Source organism: Polypterus senegalus, chromosome 14 (genome assembly GCF_016835505.1).
Source record: "Polypterus senegalus isolate Bchr_013 chromosome 14, ASM1683550v1, whole genome shotgun sequence".
Taxonomy (NCBI): domain Eukaryota; kingdom Metazoa; phylum Chordata; class Cladistia; order Polypteriformes; family Polypteridae; genus Polypterus; species Polypterus senegalus.
In genome coordinates, this window is record NC_053167.1 from 74,077,342 (window position 1) to 74,098,010 (window position 20,669).

At 37.5% G+C, this 20,669-nt stretch overlaps 2 protein-coding genes and 1 long non-coding RNA gene across 4 annotated transcripts in view; 1 reads left to right on the plus strand and 2 right to left on the minus strand.

The window, feature by feature from the left end:
- The window catches only part of LOC120514223 (volume-regulated anion channel subunit LRRC8D-like), a 68,640-nt gene extending 58,946 nt beyond the window's left edge, over window positions 1-9,694 (minus strand). The window contains exons 1-2 of one of the 2 annotated variants that reach the window (XM_039734484.1): window positions 8,666-9,694; window positions 8,270-8,346 (exon numbers count right to left, since the gene is read on the minus strand). Coding sequence is in view for 1 of the 2 variants with exons in the window: in XM_039734482.1 (XP_039590416.1) it covers window positions 8,666-8,669 (4 nt within the window). In the remaining variant the exon portion in view is untranslated. The remainder of the gene's footprint in view (window positions 1-8,269; window positions 8,347-8,665) is intronic. The other variant, XM_039734482.1, reaches the window with a different exon arrangement.
- The window catches only part of LOC120514227, a 79,605-nt gene that overhangs the window by 17,545 nt on the left and 41,391 nt on the right, over window positions 1-20,669 (plus strand). The window lies entirely within an intron of this gene.
- lrrc8c (leucine rich repeat containing 8 VRAC subunit C) overlaps window positions 15,795-20,669 on the minus strand; it is a 39,320-nt gene continuing 34,445 nt past the window's right edge. The window contains exon 3 of the mRNA XM_039734487.1: window positions 15,795-18,888. Coding sequence (XP_039590421.1) covers window positions 16,645-18,888 — 2,244 coding nt within the window. The 3' untranslated portion in view covers window positions 15,795-16,644. The remainder of the gene's footprint in view (window positions 18,889-20,669) is intronic.

Sequence of the window (20,669 nt, forward strand, 5' to 3'; positions counted from 1 at the left end):
TTCTTAGTGTACTGTATATGAAACCCAGGATTGCAGAACAAGTGAGATGTATTTTTGGCCTATTTTATTGTGTTGTAATATTGTAAATAACCAAGGACACAAGATTTGTGCCCCATGTAACAGACTATTCAAGCATGCATTTAAGAAATTCAATGTATCTTGTATGAGTGACAATAAATGTGAGCTGTACTGTTTACAATAAATTATATTCAAATAAAAGGCTTAGATTTTTGAACTAGTCAATGCAATTGGCTACTTGTAGTCAGTAAGTTCACAACAACAATCAACACTCAAGTGTTACACTCCTTCTGTGGCATGGCGTTATACAGTAAGTACGATAAAAGAAACTCACATTTTTCCCCACCACTTTTGCCCCACACTCTTTTCTTGAGCCACCATGGTGATAACATTCCAGTAGCTAAACCTTGCATTATTTTCAGACTAAGCTGTGAGGAAAAAAATGGAAGCAGCACAAAATAATTACAGATTCTTTAATAGTGCATGCTGAGTCTCTCTCCTTGAGAATACGATAAAGTCAAAGAGAACAACTGACGTCAGTACGGTTGAGTGAGTGTAAGTATTTAATAAACTGACCTCTTTCTTGGTAGACATTAATTCTAGGCCATAATATGATGAAACAATTCTGCTTTTAGGATTTAATGCCAATACAGAGTTATGATACATATCATTTTTAAATCTAATTTGAATGACATTAATTATCTTTATAACACTACCAAATATAATTTGCAGTGTTTTCTCCTGAGTCCTGCAGCAACATCTGAGACAAGATGAGATTGGGGCACCATGTAATTAGGGCATCATGTAACCCATAAAACACAGATGCTTTCCCGCAAGCCCATTTATGTAATAGAAGAATCAATACCAAACAGGGTTTGGCACTGGGCATAAAACCTAAAGTTAGTAACCTTTTAAAGAGCAGACAAGCTTTGTCTTTTTATAAGCATCAAAGAAAATTTAATTCCTGCAGTATTCTCCACAAAGAAACTCACATTTTTCCCCACCACTTTTGCCCCACACTCTTTTCTTGCGCCACCATGGTGATAGCATTCCAGTAGTTAAACATTAATTTAGTTACAGACTACAGTATCTTCAATGTGGATCCTGGAAGCTCTTAAACTTCTGCCTTGCCATATTCCTTTAAATTTCTCCAAGTGGCTCGATCTCCTACCAAACCCAAGGGTTTCTGCTGTAAAGAGGCACAGATAAGTCCTGCTTTAAATTCTCTTTTGTGCTTGCTACAGCTGAGACAAGCCCCTCCTCCCTTGCAGGAGAAAACAGGACTTGACCAGAAAAAAAGGTCAAATAAAAAAATAAAAAAGGACGGATGTCTAGCTTTAAAGAATACAACATCATAAAAGCTGTGTGCATACTATGTGCATGGCATTTATAAAAAATGCTGCCTGCAGCATAAATAGTTACCTAACAGGAAAGTTACACTGTTCACCCTGAAACCACAGCAAAAAGCATTGCCTGGCAAAGAATGTGAAAAGGCAAAACGTTTAAATCTTTAATGAAAGGAAGTGTCTAATGAAATACCTAGAGTTTGGATTTTTCATTTCCCCCTTCCATCCACCACCACATTCCCAGCCCGGAATCATGCATAGTACACCAGACAAACTGAATAATATATTGAGTTGAAAAATGTAACCACAGTGGATTTAAAAAAAAATCAACAGAATAGCAATATTGAACTCAGAAATGCATCTCTTTTCAGCATGCCCACCCCTAGTACACTTGTATAGAGGCTCACACAAGCTTTTGAAAACTTTCAAGTAAAACAATACGATTGATTGGTTAGTGTCATTTCCTTCTTTTCTGGGTTGCCTCTTAATGACACTCGGAGTCATCCAATCATGTGATGATAATCCAATGAACAGCTTTAAAAATTGTAGCAGGATCCAACTGTAACAGCCAACGTTAACCAATTCATCTCTTTCGGAATAATTCAAAACAGCCTGCTCCTATGAACAATGCACACAGCTCTTTGAGGCATATGGATCAAACTCATTACCTAACAACAGTGATAAAGTCAGGCCATACATGTTACTACAGGATAGCAAGGTTCTGTGCAGTAAAGATTTAGCTAGTCATACCAAATGAGACTGTAAAAACAGACACTGTAAATACTAACAGTTTCTGGAAGCATTACATAATTATACATTATAAAGCTGTGGCAAGGTTAGTTTTATGTTTTTATGGTGTAATGAAGAGTGATTCTCTGCTGCTCCATACTTTCTTTTTATCCTGCTATATATCCTAAACTGAAGCAAAATGCCAGTGTCTGGAATCAAGTAAATGTGTACTTGTGTCAAATTAGGTGACAGAGCTGAGTAAAAATGTCCTCATTTGGGAACAAACACAAAGGTCATCTTAAAGAGCAGTTGACCCTTTGGGATACATAAACTCATTACAGCACTTGTGTCAATACATCACTACTTCATAATCATTTATACAGTATAGCGCTTTTCTCACTACTCAAAGCGCTTAGCAATTACAGGTTAAGGGCCTTGCTCAAGGGCCCAACAGAGTAGAGTCCCTTTTTGGCATTTACAGGATTCGAACCGGCAACCTTCCGATTGCCAGGGCAGATCCCTTGCCTCAGAGCCACCACTCTGCCTTCCATCTGTCCTATAAGATACTTATATAAAAATTAACCTAAAATGATTTAAGAATCACATTTACTTACCCTGCTACAGATAGTGCATCAAACATTTAGATTATATTTCCAAAAAGTGCTTTTTGAGGGTTGGCTATCTTAAAAAAACAAACCACCCACTTCTAATGCAGCCAATTCTCCTCCATTTTCACCAAAGGCATAAAAAAAATCATCACCTTCTAGCATCATCACTTTATGATAATACGAGCACACTTGAAGTCAGTAACTGATATTTTTCATTGATTTATTTTAAAATGTAAGCAACAGAAAGATACAACTAAAGTTTGGACTGTTTCATAATTAATGAGAGAATAGTGTGGCAGCAGTGCATTTACAAGAAGCAGCAGAAAGAGTTTATGAGGTTAGAAGGATGGATTTTGGCATGAATGGACATCTGTGGAAAGAGTTATTACAGTATTCTTTCTTATTAAAGAAACTTTTTGTTGTCTTAGTGATGGCTACAAAAATGACTAGGGGTATTAATGCAGGCCCTGATGAGTGTTATAATAAATTTGTATGTCAGAAAGGGTGAACTTTGCCAATTGCTCATTGCAGTAAATTATACAGACATTGGATGCAGTGCATTGCTAGTTGTAAAAACCTATCATATCATTTCTAGTGTCTAAAAGGTGAATGATGGAAATGACTGAGGAGCTGACCCCTGATGTACTTGAAATGCTATATCAGTCAACTGTCTTTTGATTGTCGGGGTATCCCAGGAAGAAGTGGAAGAAGTTTCTGAGGATAAACAGACTTTATCAGACCAGCTGAGCAGGCTTCTACCATGTTTATCATCGCAAAAAATAAAATGATGATGGTGAAAAGGTTAAGGCTTTTAATGTGGTACACATGCCGTAACTTGAGGTTGTGCCAAAATCAGAATATACAGTATATCATTATCAAACGTTTTATACAATTAAATATTTTGAGAATAGTACAGAGTAGAAGGAAGATCATCATTTGGTCTACTAAAGATTTAATGGTCTACATGATCATTCACAATCAAGTTTAAAACTGGATAGTAATAAAAACAATAAAATAGTATGAAACTCCATAAATATCCCATAGCCCAACTTTTATATAACAGAAGATAAAGTTTATTTTGTATAGTACTTTTCCATAGCAAAGAACATCCTAATGATATAGAATAAAACTGCTGTCAATTTTTATAGTGGGTACTTTAGCAGCTTACTGTAAGTGACTTGGTCAAGGATACACCACAAATTAGAGAGGGGAGTCAAACCTGCAATATATGCCTTATCCAATACAAACACTGCCTGAACAAGATACTCTTTTTAATAACTTGTTTGGATTGCAAATAAATTAGGTACAATAATAAAAACTGAGAGCATTGAAAGTCAGCCTGCCTTAGGTTGTTTGCTGTCCTGTGCCCAGTGCTGCACGAATGGCTTTGGCTCTCAGTGACCCTGAATTTGGAGTGAGTGGATTGGAAAATGAATTACTGGGTGCAGTGACATAGCGTAGTGGGGGCGGCAGGGTCGGCACTTTTAGGGGGCAGCAAAGAATTACTGTATATTTTAGTCTTTTAAAATGAAATACCTAAATAAGGGGGCGGCGAAATTTTCATCCTCCCCGGGCGGCTGACACCCACGCTATGCCACTGACTGGGTGGCTTCCATGCTGATAGTGTGACTTTATCTTATGTGGTTTGGAGTTGGAGTATATCCTAGTAAGAATGGCTGCAGGACTGCACTGTGTACAAAAGTGGCTACACATTGTTGTCATTTACCAGACTGATGATAACCTATTTCATGTCATGTTATGGCTTAATCTGAACTTTGGACCATATTGGCACAATGGTAGTACATCTGTCTTGCAGTAAGGAGATCTTGGGTTCGCATCCTAGGTCCTCCATTTGTGGAGAGTGCTTTGAGGAGTGAGACGAGTGCTTTATAAATGTAAAGAATTATAATTAGTACAGCTGAATGATTCTTATAAATAAATGAACTGCAGAAAATACAAGTTTACAATTAAAAGAATAAATTATCATTATTGTCTATGGTGCAGATTTTTGTCACAAGTTTTCTGTGTTGTAATAATTAATGGTCTTTCTGCAAACAAACGGACCAAACTCCGCTCGGTATCTTGACAGCAAGTCTCTGCCATGTGTGAGGTGGCGATACAGTTGCTCTTTAACTGTGTGGTGTGTGATTCTACAAAGCAGTGTTTAATGAGAGCAAACCATGTCTAACTTTAGCTAAATCTGCTGGGCAAACTGGGCTTACTTAGGTTATTGATGAGACCCATGTCTGAAATGTACCCTTCTAGCTACAGAAATGAACTTGGAAACGGGGCATTTGTACGGTTCCAGTGGCCTGACTTGTACATCATATTGTCCCACATCATTTTATGTCACACTCATTGTTTACGTTTAGGCTCTTGTATTGCAGGCTTTATGTTTGTTATATTTGACCCATTTTCCTTAGAAGCTCTTGGGTATTGCTGTGGATCATCTGCTCTGAATTATCCACTACCCACCTTGTTGTCTTTCTGTAATAATTGCTCACAGTTTTTGGAACAGCAGAGGTTTCCTAGCAACTACAACCTGGAGGACCAGATTTAACTCCAAAAACACAGAAAAAAAGTCAGCTAGAAACAGAGCACACAAAGCTCCTGGTATCTCCTCAGTGGTTACATATTTCAAAGGCCCAGCCCATCCTGAGATAAACAACATTGCATCAATTAAAACATCTATCCATCCATCCATCCTCTTCCGCTTAACTGAGATTGGGTTGTGGGGGCAGCAGCTTAGGCAGAGATGCCCAGACTTCCCTCTCCCCAGTCACTTCTTCTAGCTCTTCCGGGGGAATCCCGAGGCGTTCCCAGGCCAGTCGGGAGACATAGTTCCTCCAGTGTGTCCTGGGTCTTCCCCGGGGCCTCCTCCCGGTTAGGCGTGCCTGGAACACCTCACCAGGGAGGCGTCCAGGAGGCATTCTGATCAGATGCCCGAGCCACCTCATCTGACTCCTCTCGATGCGGAGGAGCAGTGGCTCTACTCTGAGCCCCTCCCAGATGACTGAGCTTCTCACCCTATCTTTAAAGGAAAGCCCAGACACCCTGCAGAGGAAACTCATTTCAGCCGCTTGTATTCGCGATCTCGTTGTTCCGGTCACTACCCATAGCTCATGACCATAGGTGAGGGTAGGAATGTAGATCGACTGGTAAACTGAAAGCTTTGCCTTACGGCTCAGCTCCTTTTTCACCACGACAGACCGATGCAGAGCCCACATCACTGCGGACGCTGCACAGATCCACCTGTCGATCTCACACTCCATTCTTCCCTCACTCGTGAACAAGACCCTGAGATACTTGGACTCCTCCACTTGGGGCAGGGGCAGGATCTCGCCCCCAACCCTGAGAGGGCACTCCACCCTTTTCCGGCTGAGGACCATGGTCTTGGATATTAAAACATATACCAATTTTTAAAATAAATAAACAGTTTGCTTCCATCAAAGTTGGGATTCAATATAGGAAACTCAGGCTCATACACTTGGCTTCCTCTGTCTTGTCATCGGCCATACAAATAATAGAAGACACATTATAATGGGTCAGAAAACCTAACTGAAATCTGTAAACTAATTTTCTGACCCACTTATTTCAATTGAGGGTCACATAAAATGACATGAAATAAACAGATCTCACCCCAGGACAAGCCTGGCTGTTGGAAAATGGGAAGCTTTAGACCTTGCTAGGCTTCAGAAGGCAGGTCAGGCTTGTAATTTCAAAACAATACCAAAAGTCCCAAGAAAATTGAAGTATGTCATACCAGATGGAGAACCATGAAAACTCCAGTTTGAGAAGAGGTACTTCACAAATAATTTGTATAAAATAGGATGTTTATGAACAAAATAGCAAAAGTAATAAAATGCTAATAAAATATCAAAGTGGAGGCAAAGGGATTTGCCTAAAATGCAGTGCACAACAACCAAACTCCAATTCCAATCTTCAAATTGAAAACCATAAACAGAAGCAAACATTCAGAAAATCAAGCAAAACAAAAAAGTACAAATCCTTCAAAACCACTAAACACAAGAGCACATTCAAAATGAACCACACTGGACTTCAAATCCCACCATCCTTTAACAGAGCTGGGGGTGGTCCTTTAACATTGATGAATATGTGGCCCCACCTCTTGGGAAGTCATGCACAAAATACAAGCAACATAAGAGAACTGCAAAACATACATAGATACTACAGAATAACTAAACAGAATACAATTAACAGATTAAAAATGATTAAAAATAATAACTGAATAAAACAATTTTATAAAAAATGATGGCTTGACAAAAACAAATGCGGCAGTATTCCAGGTTTAGCAAAGTTTCAAGTGTGATTGTTTGTTTTTTCACCTGACACATTTTCATGTTGTAAACCCACCATACCCTGAGCCCATACACTGTTGAGGGTTCCTTATGAAATAAATTAAAAGCATACAATGTACTATTCACAACCTTGGGGTTCTGTAGGGTAATATTAAATACTTTGCAAAGATTTTTGCAATTTGATTGCATGGTGTAGGTCACTACATTGTACACAATACATTTACTGGCCATTAAGTATACAGTATAACATTATAGCTTAGTGTAGACAACAGTGGATTGTGTGCAGTTCATAGAGGTATTAGAAAGGCTAAATGTATATGTGAGTTTGAATGTGGTGACAATATGGATCCCATCACACAAAAGTGTCTGTTGGGTATATCATATACAGGCCACTTTTCAAAAAATTTTGTGAGGCTGGAGTGACCACTGAGTGTATAACATCTAACAAAGTAAAACAATGGTGCCAAAAGAGGTGTATGAGAATGCTTTTATGGGTGTGGGGTATGACAGCCAGTGGTCCAAAAAAAATTCTAATTTTTTCAGAGAAAAAGAAGGATTAGGTAAGGAATACTGGACCCCAGGAAAATGGGAATGCATTGTCTAACGCAAAGATTTACTCTGATGGGAGAACCCATGTGTCCACAAAACCCTATGAGTCCATTTTGTCAGCTCTCTTGGTGGCAGTGAAATGGCACAACTCTTTAACTGAGTGCCACAGCTGCATTGTGTCATGGCAAAAGTGTACGCATCTGTGATTGGGACTTTTCAGCAGGATAATGATCTATGCCACCAGGCTGAGAAAGGTCTAGAATGATTCAGTTTACATGACAGTCTACTCAGTTTAATGCTACACAATCCACAGTCACTAGAATTGAAGTATATCAACCACCTGTGTGGTAAGATGGAATGAGATACTTGTCATGGGCTAACATATTGGATTTGGCAAGGTGAGGATCTACTGAGGACAAATAGAAATCCACTTTACAATTAAGGCCTGTTGAAGGCAAAACCTTTAAAGCTTTTAAAAACATATGAGTAAGATACTGAGAGATCTTAACTAATCATTTGTTAACCATCCTTCTTATGTACCTAAACAAGAGGTTACCTTTATTACCATAATCTTTTGGTTCATCATCGTAGCAAATAACTCTCTTGTACTTGCTTATTTAAAAATACTTATGATATTCCATCGGATGTGGGTCATGTTTAAATGAAGAATGTATATTTAAACTTGTTTAAAAAAACTCACAGCAATAAAGAAAAGCTTAGCCTGTGTCTTTGCAGATGTCTGCCTTTGTTTGAGCTGTTTCTCCAGAAGCACTTCCACTATAATAGAAGATGCAAGTTAGTACACGGATCTGTTAAGTTCAGTCCTGCAAGTGAATGTATTCATAATCTAGTAGCAAGTTGCTAAACATTTAATTCTGAATCTGTTACCAAAATGCCAGTAGTTGAAATAGGCCCTTCAAACAAAGCCACTTGGAGTACATCAGCAGCAGCAAGATTCTTTACCAGTAGTGCCGACTGTTTAAAACTTTATCTCATTTTTTTTTCCTTTATATAGTGCCAAACTGCTTCTTGGACAAACAGTCCCCCCAAGCTATTTCACTCAAGCATTTAAGTTTACACCATAAAATGTCCTTACCCATGGCCAGCAGGTCTGAAGGTCAACACCACGACTGTTTTACAGTATTTTTTTGTTTGCTTTTTTTAAGGCCAGTCTTATTTCCGTGTGGCTTGATACACATGCTGCAGTGCTCGAGGAGACTGTTTCAGCTAGGTTACGTCACGCTTTGTGGTTACACCCACTTTGCCCACACACCTCTAGGATATAACAAAGGAGTTACACTCAGATTTGTGCTGTCATGTCTCCTGACCCTGTTTCGTAATATAATGGTTCTGCATACTAAAGCACAAAGAAGTGCTAAAATCAGCAAAACCCTTACACGCATACTAAAGGCAAGTTTGTACATTTACATTTGCATTTTTATCCAAAGTAGTTTTCGAATCCAAATACCTTTTTTTTCTTTTGTTTTTTTTTTCAAAACTATAGTCAGTGGCAGTTTACTTGGCTTCATTAGCATCACAAAGCGGGGACTGAGGTTTCACACTTATGATTTACAGTTCTGCGCTGCTCAACCAGCAGACTCTGTATTTTTAGGTTATGTTTTTTGTAGAGAGAGTGCATGTTACTACAAGCTTTAATTACAAACATGTCTTAGTGGCAGCTTAACTCCTTCTATTGCCTGAAGTCCTTCCTGAATTGAACATTTTCTAGTTTTTGCCTGCATTGCCAATCTGTCAATGCAGAGCTACTTGACAGTTCCATTTTCATTTTTCTAAATCATACACAGAAGAGGTGTGTGTGTGACTTCAGGGTGTCCTCAGAAAGATTTCACCTGATTGATTTTTTTGTGTTCTCTTTTCCAGCAGCCTCTGAGTAATGGGCACACACAGACAACACTGCTCCTCAGTTATCGTCCTTTAACTTCCTTCCTCTGGTGAACGTAATCAAAAAAAGAAATGGATAAAAGGATGACTGCATGCTTAAGAATCTGCTTATTTTTTAATTTAGTTCCTGTTTCCTTTACCCCGACATCTGCAGAGCTTAAGTTACGTACAAGAAATAGAATGATGAGTCATATCACAAATAGAAGCATAAATGTCTCTCATTCTACATCTCTGTTGTCCATAGTGCCGGTATGATTAATAATATCCGGAAATTTGACTGCATGTGGAGCTGAAAGCTTTTGTTTGTAAATTATAAAGTTAATTTAGTATTAAACAGATGGGTCCTGTAAACATGAAAAGAAAAACCTGATTGCAAATAAAACAGCCAGTTCACATCTGTCTGCATCAGTACAGTTTTGCAAGCTAAACAAATTCCTTACACTCACCCATTTTCTGCAGATTAGGGTCCAGAGGAGCAAGAGCCCACAGTCAGTATAAAGCATGGACTAACACTGGATGATATCATGAAACTTTCATCTTCTAAACACACAATGGCACAATGTACTGCCACTATTCAACACACATAGCTGACATAGAAGATACACTTACCAGAAATCGAATGTGGGACAAGGAGCAGTGAGTTAAAAATATTAATGTGCTCCTATAAGAAAAAAAAATACAAAAAAGCTTTGGACGACTCTTTCAAGACTCAAAGGGCATCTCATACCAGCAGGATAATGCCTGAAACAAGCAAAACAAAGCAGTCATACAAGAAGTACTACTAACAGAGAAACTCTGCCAAATTTCATCCTGCTCTGAGCGCCAGGAATGGAGTGAGGCTTATAAGACATTAGAGGAAAAGCTAGGAGAACTACTATAACCATGTAACATTTGGACTTTATATTCATTTATGATGAGATACTCAAGGGACAAAGACTAGAAATTGTGGGTGCACCCAGATTTCAACAAAGAACAAAGTTAGCCCCATTTAGATCACCAACAATCTGGCCCAGTCTATTTTTACTCTTGGTAGTGTGCAACTCTAATATGAGTCCTGATGAAAACCCGAAAGCTTTCAATTATCAGACAGCACTCCTAGCTTTTAGACGCAAGATCTTACCTTATTTGCATTTCTCCTTTTAGTTATACTTTGCCTTTATTGTAACCTTACTCCTACAGATGGGGTAGTCTGAAGTTGTGTTTTGGTGATATATGTTGTCTTAGGTTATGTCTTCTACTCATGACCACAGGTGTTTTTAAACATGCCCCTCATTATGCTGAAATTATTATATTAGTTGAAGTATTTCTCTTCAATACAGTTTTTATTCCACATTTCCACATGTTTCTACTAGAAGTTTGACTTAGGGGAGATGAGCAGTCAGGCAATGTAAACACACCAAATGTCCATTTGTATTTCTTTTAACATCTTTAGCTGTTCTGCCCTTTTTCTGTCAGATCCACCTTGAGTTGACACTTTGTTAATGGCTTGGTTTTTATATTTTTTCTACTATGACAGGCTTGATATGACAATGCAGCTCTGTTCAAAATGGCCTAACCAGATTAGCGTAGTGCTCTGTGTGGGAACCAAGCATCGCGTTATTGTAACTGCCAGCAGCCTACGTGGATTTTTCGGCATTTATGCAAGGCTTTTTTGTGATAACACGGCAATACCATCTCTATCATTCATTATACTAAAAAACAAATCCTTAAAAATTCTTCAATGCAGGATTTGTTCCAACATAAAGAGATATTCTGGGAATTATTAAAACATTTTCTTTTCTTTTCTGTCTAGGCTTTAAGAATATGTCATAGTAACCTGATTCACATTACCTTTTATCTTTTAATAATACATAATAAACAGAAATTTTCTTAAAAATACTTCAAAACATTTTCATATTATAAAATGAAAATGAACTTCCATCTCTGTGTTCAAAGGCATTAAACTGGCAGAACTGCTCTGCTCTTTGAAAGTTTTCTTCTTTCATCAAATATGCAGTTAAAATCTGGATTAAAGTAGAGAAATATATTGGGGAATGTCACCAATTATATCTGCACTCACCACTGTCTTACAATGCTGCAGCTAATATTCAAGGCCATTCCACCAATTTTACACAAAATGGAATACTCTTAAGTGATATTTGTGGACTTACATGAATGAAAACCTTTCATAATCTTTACAAAGAGCACAATATCTTACCACAGTTGTTTTGTTTTTTTTGGCTCCTTTCGAATTAGTAAGTAAGTAAGTAAGTAACTGGCATAAACCTGTCTGCTCCTTTACTGCCCCACCCATTACTGTCATGGTGGTCTTGGTTGTTCACGTACTACAGTTGTACCTAAGTGCTATATGATTCTACATAATACTAAACTGAAACCATTTGCCATCATATCAGATTAGTAGTCCGATTTTGTATTTCTAGATATAAATATTCCAAGTTTGGAATATACTTTCTAATATTAGGAAACCATTCAAAAACCCAAATAACTAGATGGCACAATATAATTTTGTTCATAGAACATATACTACTCCTAAAAAGATTTTTTAGTGGGCTTGCCCTTCACACTTACTGTATGCTTTATTAAAATAAAACTATTGGAAATTTAATCCATATTTTCTACGTATGCCCTCAAATAAATTCTTTCTGAAAGTAGATTGCTAAACCTCTGGCCACTTTAATGGAAATAAATATAACTCCATCTTAGCAGTTGTGATCATTATTAGATTTTTCTTCTATACAGCTGTGTAGCTCTCAAAAAAAACAAAAATAGCTACAATTGAGGGTAAGTCACGCTTGATGTCAAAATGAAAATAGTATGATCTTTTCTATGCTGTACTGATTTAGATTGTTTATAAATTTATTGCAAATGAAACAATCAGCTTTAAGGATTACTGATTCCACTCAGGGGATAATTACTTTCTGGTGTTGGGCATGTTCTCAGTGAGAGAAATTTAATAACTCGGGTGTGATTAATATAGCCCTAATAGTTAAGAACACTTGCCCCTTTTACTATTGTCCACAACCACTTGTCTTTCTGTCTGTGTCTGTTTTTTTTTGTGCTTGAAATATCTTTTGAATTGTTGAACCAATTACACTTTCTGTTTTTGCATTGGATTTTTTTCTAACCTTCTTACTAATCTTTATAAGGGGTGCCAATAATAGTGGAGGGCACTATATATATATATTTATGTATATATATGACAGTGTCTTGCATTGTGCATTGCTATTTACTTTTCTACCATTTTGCATCCAGCTCTCAGGAAAGTTTTCCAATTTGTAAACAGTCTTTTTATATAAAATGAAGTCTGAGCAGCAAAACAAACTTCCTGAAACACACCAAAATGAAAGCAAGCCTGCAGCATTGCCTGCCTTGATGAGTTATTAAAGTTAAAGAATAAAAATACATCAATGCCTACCTAAGGCCATTTTGGATCTTTCAGAGTCATTTAATTCATGTATTTACAAGGAAATGCTAAATCTTGAATTAATGAGACATTAACAAGTTTATTCCAAATGTGGAGAAAGGAAGTCCTTTCAGCCACCTTCTGAACTGCACATCACAGATGCAGAGAAATTCAGTCTATACCAGAACAATTTGAAACAAGGCAGAAACCAACACTGGATGCAGTACACATTTATAATAGAACACACTTACTCACACTGGCCTAGTTAAAAGCTACTAGTTAACTCAGGATGCATGTTTTTGCATACCTGGAGGAAAAAACTACGCAGATTTGGCAAGAATGTGTTAAGTTACAGAAGTAGTATCCAGGCTGGGATTCAAATCCAAGGGCCTCATGTATAAACGGTGCGTACGCACAGAAACGTTGCGTAAGAACTTTTCCACGTTCAAATCGCGATGTATAAAACCTACACTTGGCGAAATCCACGCACTTTTCCACGGTACCTCATACCTTGTCGACGCAAGTTCTCCGCTCGGTTTTGCAGACTGGCGGCACCCAGCGTCAAAGCAGTGCTACTGTTCCTGTGCGGTTACAGTTTATTTTCCTGACGCGGCTTTATAAATACACCAAAACTAACCGCATATTGTTTATTAGTGTAATGCATCTGATTGTAATTAACTTGTAACAATATAATGGTAGAGGGAACAGCCATAGTATTCCAAATACCATAACTGCTTAAGCGTTGTTATTCTCACTTCTTCTTCTTCTTTCAGCTCCTCTTGTTAGCAGTTGCCACAGCGGATCATCTTTTTCAATATTTCTCTCACTGCACCACTCAGAGTATTTATATCACTGTATCTGAGTGTGAATCACAGCAGCAGCTGATCGGAAAGGGAATTATCGGTATACAGCTTCAAGGATACGCTGTCTCAGCCACTGCAAAATATTTTAAAGCCTTTCCTGTACGGACCTCGCGGTTCAGAAACAGAAACGATATCATTTATAAGGTGAAATTCAGCAAAATATGTTTATTAAATTATACAGATAAAACTTTAACTTCATTTAAATAATCTATATTCTTCATTGGGAGTGTCGTATGATAGAATAATTAAACATGTACTACGAAGATATTTCAATGTTCTTTAAACGTTTTGAAGAATCGGCGCTAAGCTTACAGATGGCTTAACGCCTATTACAGAGCTGATTGTATGGCGATCGGTTACTTGGGGAAAGAAAAGCACTGACTGCAGTGACGGCTACGCCAATATATATTGAATATAAAACAGAAAGAGAAAATAACAACACAGCTAAAAACACAGCGACAAATTTCGGCAAAAGTTAAATGCTTGTGTCATGAGCACGAGGCGGCTATGCAGTGTCCACAACGGACGAGCCATCCACTGTGCATAAGCTACCTTACTAACGGGCGGGCGAAGGAGCCACCGATTCTTCCTCTGCCCAGTGCCACCACAAGCCTAGAGCCGCCTCTGATTGTACTGCTGCAATAAATTATTTCATCGAAGTGAGACACATGTTTAATAACGTGCTTTAACTACTACCATCATGAAAATGATATCACGTATACATCTCAGTATTTTAGTTATTCAGAGAGCTGTAATATCACGAATGTAATGGATTCTGTGTCCAGTTGGAGGAAGAGAGCCGGTTTAAGAAGCAAGTAGTGATTCACACACATAGAGCACAAAGAAGATCAAATACAAAACAAAGCATTTAACGTGCTACTTTAATTACGATGTGATTTGAGAAACTGGTTAATTAAACGATTTTAAGATGAAGTTTATGATGTTCTACTCTAATGACAAAATAAACTACGTGATTAAAGTGGAAATGTCGAGATTGAAGTTGACATTTCGTGCTTTTTCCTCACTGTGTGCCTTTTTTCTCTGTACCCTAATAAGCTTTCATATGACACTCAGACAGTGGGCTTACCACTCGGCTTTTCACGGCGACTTTGATATGTGACTTCTTTTTTATTTCCGGCACTGTGCGATTTGTGAATGTGAGCTTTCAAGTTTCTCCAACACGCTATGTCACTCGATCAACTTCCTTTTGTTGATTATACCACGGTTTATTTGAACAAATAGTATGTTTTTCATTTGCCTCCACTTGGTATTCGCTGAAATTCTTATATTTTCCCCCGTGCTTTTCCCGTTGTCTTTTCACAGAAGGCTGCGCTTAAGGGCGATTTATATTGATTTGCATATTCAAATAGGCGTAATTCTGGGAGGATTTGGGGCGTTACATAATGCGCGTGCACGAGTGTTAGTTTTCACGCTGATCGGGATTTATGTAGCGGAAGAACGTGGAAGTTGGAGTACGCACAGATTCCTGCATCTGGATTTTTCTGTGCGTAAACACATTTCGGCTTTTGTGCTTATGCCATGTTATAGTGCGAGTTCTACGCACGGCGTTATACATGAGGCCCCAGGACTCTAAAGTTGTGAGTATATGAAGCTAAGCACAGCACAAAAGACAAATTATTAATGATTAGTTTATTATAGAACTATAATGGCAAAGGGAATGAATATAGACCAAGTAGACAGCAAGGAGAATGAGCAAGACTTTTAACAAAAAGAAAGCATATGCAGTGGAATGTTTGAAGGCTACAATCCAGATCTGAGCAAAAGCTAAATCTCATCTGGCTCTAGGCAATAGCTAAAGACATTCGGATCCTGCTTGTCACACAATCTTTAATAAGCATCTTCAATGAATTAACGGGAAACTGGTTAAGGGATTGGGTTAAATCTGCTTTAAAACAAGGGAATGAACAGAAACCCCATCAGGTTATCTGAAAACACTAGTAATGCACAGGGGTTAGGTTACAGATTTAAGCAATAGCAGTTTTTGAGTATATTAAAAACTGATACTGGCTAAGAGAAAAAAACACAGTGTAACCTGATGTGAGAAAGTATATTAAGGCTTTATAATAACCAAAACTGTTTGATAATGAAGACATGACTGAGACCAAACTTAGGCCTGATTAAAGTGAAGTACAAGGAAATGATGTATTTTGAAAAACAATGGTATACCATTTCACCTTTCACATGGGGAATGATTATTTAGAAAATAAATTAGCACAAAAAGCAAAATAGAACAAATACAAATTTTGAAGCAAAATGACAGCTTTTGAACATATCCATTTTCTAGCCCATTACCCCAGTTCAAGGTCACGGGATCATAGAAAATAAAACAGAAGTGCACATGTATTATGCTTTTGAAAACTTTTCAATATAATACAATTTAAACAACACATACAAAGCTGCATTTTATGGTGTTATTATACAGGTAGGTTAACTGTAATGCAGGCTTTTCTATACTTGCCACTTTCACTTAAAAAGATATAATTTGAATCACTGATAAAGATTCAGGTAAAATGTAATACTTTCATCAAAATTCAGAATCTGCACTCTAATAATAAAAATAACAAGTTTTCCAGTACTTTAGGAAACACTTAAAATAAGCAGTGCACTTACTGAAGTGGTGTACAAAAAAAGATTTCAATAGAGAAGCACCATAAAATAACTCCATTAACAAAAATAATCTTTAGGTTTATGTTTTAGTCTATTGTTGTTTAAATGCATTAAGTTGTCAAAAATAAAGGTTGAATTCAGAAAAAATACAGTAGCAAATTTAAGTAGGTATACTCTATATTTATATGCAAGTATCCCCGCATACTATCATACAAACAGATTTATAACACTGCAAATTATTGTTTTTAAGACATTTGGTATTCTAAGAGAGAAAGCAGGTTATTCTGCTATCATTTGCTCCCTGACTTCTGAAGGCAGAGTTTCAAACAAAATGTCTTCCACAATGAGGCCACTTTTCTTCAAGACTCTACAGCAGCCCAGCTCAGCCGGTAGTGACTCAAAGTGGTTCCCTTTGAGGTCCAAGTGCGTCAGTAAAGTAAGGTAAGCAATCTTTGGAGACAACACTGATAGTGTGTTCTTCCCTAACTTTAAAGTCTTCAGTTTTTTGCAAAAGTAAAGTTCATCTGGCAAACTTTCTACTTTGTTGCATATGACTGAAAAGTACTGCAGACTCTGAAGGACGCCAATTTCGGGAGGGATAAATCGTATATCATTGTAGGACAAGTCCAGATATCTAAGTTTGTTGCACAAAAAAAGGTGAGAGGGCAGCACCTCAATTTTATTGTGGCTGAAATAAAGCCTTTCTAGGCCCACCAGTTTCTTAATATGCTCAGGAATATAGGTGATACTGTTGTACCACAACTTTAAGCATGTGAGCTTGCGCAAATGCTGAAAGCTAACAATCTCTTCAATTGATTTGATATTGTTTTCTTTTAGATCCAACTCTTGGAGATTTATAAGGCTGAATATGGCATGTGGTATTCGTTCCAAATCACAATGAACTAGCTCTAAATCAGTCAGGTTTGCAATTTTCTTCAGATTGTTTAGCATCACAAGTTTTGTGCCATCATTGTGGATGTAAAGTTTTTGAAGGTGGCTGGCAACATCCACAATCGACTGGGGGATTTTGGTGAAATTGCTTTTCAAGTAAAGGGTTTTGAGGCTTTTGAGCTCACGCAGAGAATCGAGGGTAATGTTCTTTGAGGCATCAGGGCTTAAAGAGCCAATAAGGTTAAGTTCTTCTAAATTTCTTAGTGTATATAGCCATGGTGGAAGCTCCCTGCTGTCATCAAACTTGACTCTCAAGACCTTCAGATTTTCTTTTAAAAATGAAGCAGCAGCAGAGTGAATTTTTAAAGAGCATTGGTATAAGGAAAGCTCTTGAAGGTTTTCAAGTTGTGCAATGGCGGCTGGTATAGTAACATTGTTAATAATTTCCAGACGCAGTGACTGCAGCTCTGTAATTTCAAAAATTGTGTCTGGAAGGCCTGAAAGCATAAAAAACTGTAGTTCCAATCTATTGCTTGAATTTGCCTGCAGCCTCTGACGCAGTTTATCAGCAGTCCATTCGTTGTTCAAATTCAGCTGCTTCAGCTTATTTTCACTAACTTCAGACAGAAAAACAGCAAATCTTTTGGAGTAGAGAGGATCATACTGGTCAATCATGTGAAGCATGAAGGCAAAGTCATTTTTGACATCAGGGATGTCATCAATCCCTGTCTCCTGCCGTACATATTCAAAAGAGTACTCTTTGAGAGAACGATAAAACAGCCAATATAGGGTGTAAAGGCACGTGAGCCCATAAACACTAACAAAGCACAGGTAGCAAAAAGACAGTTTGGAAAACAAGTGGGCCATTGTATGATTGCAAGAGAAATTCTTGTATCCAGTCATATCCTGAATGTCCACGTTGCAGCTAACAGTAAACTGAACTTTTGAAACAAGAGCGCTGTTATAAACTATAATAATTAGGAACTTTAAAACCTTTAAGACAGTCTGCCGGACATACATACTATACAGTAAATCTCCTTCCTCCACATGAAGCCTAAATTTTTTTACTTTTTCAAAGAGTGCTTTGGCTTGCTCTCCTTCCTTTTTGTCTAAGGCTCCAGCTGAAGGTTTGTCAACCACAAGCTTGTCTGGTATGGACTTCAGAGACTGTGTTTTCACAAGGTTGCCCTCAATCACTGACAAGTTTAAGGAAGACTTGTTGAGGTTGTTCTTTTTATTGTCCTTCTCTTCAGGGTTTTCTCCAGACACCTCAGACAGAGCTCGAGTGGTCCAAGGTGAGTCAAAACATTTTCCCAAAATGGATATGAAATGTTCGATTTTAGAGCTAGACCCAGGAAACTTGAACCAAAAATTACTGCAAAGCATGAACACCAGAGTGTGTATAAGCACCAGATATGGAAAATATTTGGCATACCAGTGTAGAGCCCGTTCATAGCACATTTGGTTTATGAAGCTGTATTGCTGGAGGTCAAGATTGGTTTTCAGTCCTTTCATTTCATTGGCAGGAGGAGGATGGATAGATGCTGACAGATGTGAATCTGAAACAGGATCACTGGTCGCATTTGGCATAGAAATTCTCTTTGGAAGGCAGATTATTTTATCCTGCATTACCTACAGGAGCAAAAAAACAAGGATTCATTACACATCTTCTCTGTAAAAATGTCAGTACTATAATTATTTATAATGCATTTTTAATTACAGTAGCTAACTTTTAGATCAACTGGTAATCATTTTTAAAAGTTAAGAAAAATACATATACATGTAGCAAATGTAACTTTAACTTGAATTTACTTCTTGTGAGTAAACAGGAAGAGCACTCAGTTGTCTAAAAGTGTCATGAACATTAGACTGTACATTTTACGACAATCTATCGCATATTAATCAAGAACTGATTATTAACTGATCTTATGAGTAATACATGCGATGATCTAATTACAAAAAGGCAAAGACTTGCATAAAAATTGGGATTTACAGTATACTATAAAAAGAAAACTAAGTAATTTGATTGTAAGGTAAACTGATTCTTTGACTTGGAGAGTAGAGAAATGAAGCATGTTGCATTAAAAACTGTCATAGGGTCACAAGAGTTAGTGTGGCTGCCTCCTGGCCAAGACATCATCAGTGGCGAATGTTCATATTATCTCTGCTATTTGCATTGGCTTTTCTAGGGGTACTCCTCCCACATTTCAAAAACATGAATGTTGAGTCAACTGGACATAATAAATGGACATTGTACTGCATATATGTGTGAGTGTGCTCTGAGATGAAATGGCCTCCCATCCAGGGTTGCTTAATGTCTTGTGTCCTATCTGAATGTGAGAGGTTCCAGCTCCCTGTGATCTAAAGTTGAACTAACTGGCTTCAGAATATGAATGAATGATGGAATTAAAGATGAATGAATAAAGTGCAAAGTAAAAAAGTAAAAGGTCAACGTAACCAAAAACACACAATAAAGATTTTCTGTGGCCATAATAACCTCCCCTTTCCAGCAATTTGTGTGACTATTATTATGGGTAAAATGGGTCAGTTCTTTAACACAATTTCACTAACAGAGATTTCATTAATTTTCTTTGTGATTATACTAAGAACCAAATTTTAATCAAATTTCTTATTCTAAACCTTGTGGGCTGAAACTTAGTTACAATACTATGGAAATTCATTTTGTCCTTCCCGTTGACTGAAGTTGAATTTATCGAGGAAAACAATGGGGTATTATGTTATGTTAGCTGTAAATGCACAGGCGTTGAAGACAGCAGTTGAGAATTTCCCATCATGTTAGAACAATAAATAGAGTCGAGTCACCATCACTCCACATCTCTAAATAAAGCTTATTAAATTACATTAATAAGCAGAATTTCATAGATGACCATTTCATTCATCGAATTTACAATCTACAGTGAGTGATGTAAAATTTATGCACAATAAAGAATGTAGGACAACCACACTACTAAGCATACGTAGCTTAAAGTGAATATTTTACTTTTTATAGTATTTTAGAAAACAATGCCTTCTAAGCTAATTTATACAAAATCATAACTCACTCTTACAGTATTATTCTTTTATCTGTCTACTTTCTAAACCAATTTATCTAGCCAGGTTTCAATCCAATCCATCCATGCATCTATCCACAGATTTTCTGAACAGGGTTTATCTATTACAGGGTTTTGCAGAGCAGGAGCCTGTCTGGCCAGTATCAGGTGCAAGGGCAGAAACAAACCTTTCATGGGACAACAGCCAATCACAGGGCACGCTTATAGTACATGTACTGAGTTAATTCAGATTTGCCAGTCAACCTGCAGGAATTAGCGATGTAGGTGCGAGGAAACGAGAATAAATGAAGACAAACCACGCATATCTGCACATTAAATGAGCTGGCAAGGAATCAAACCTGG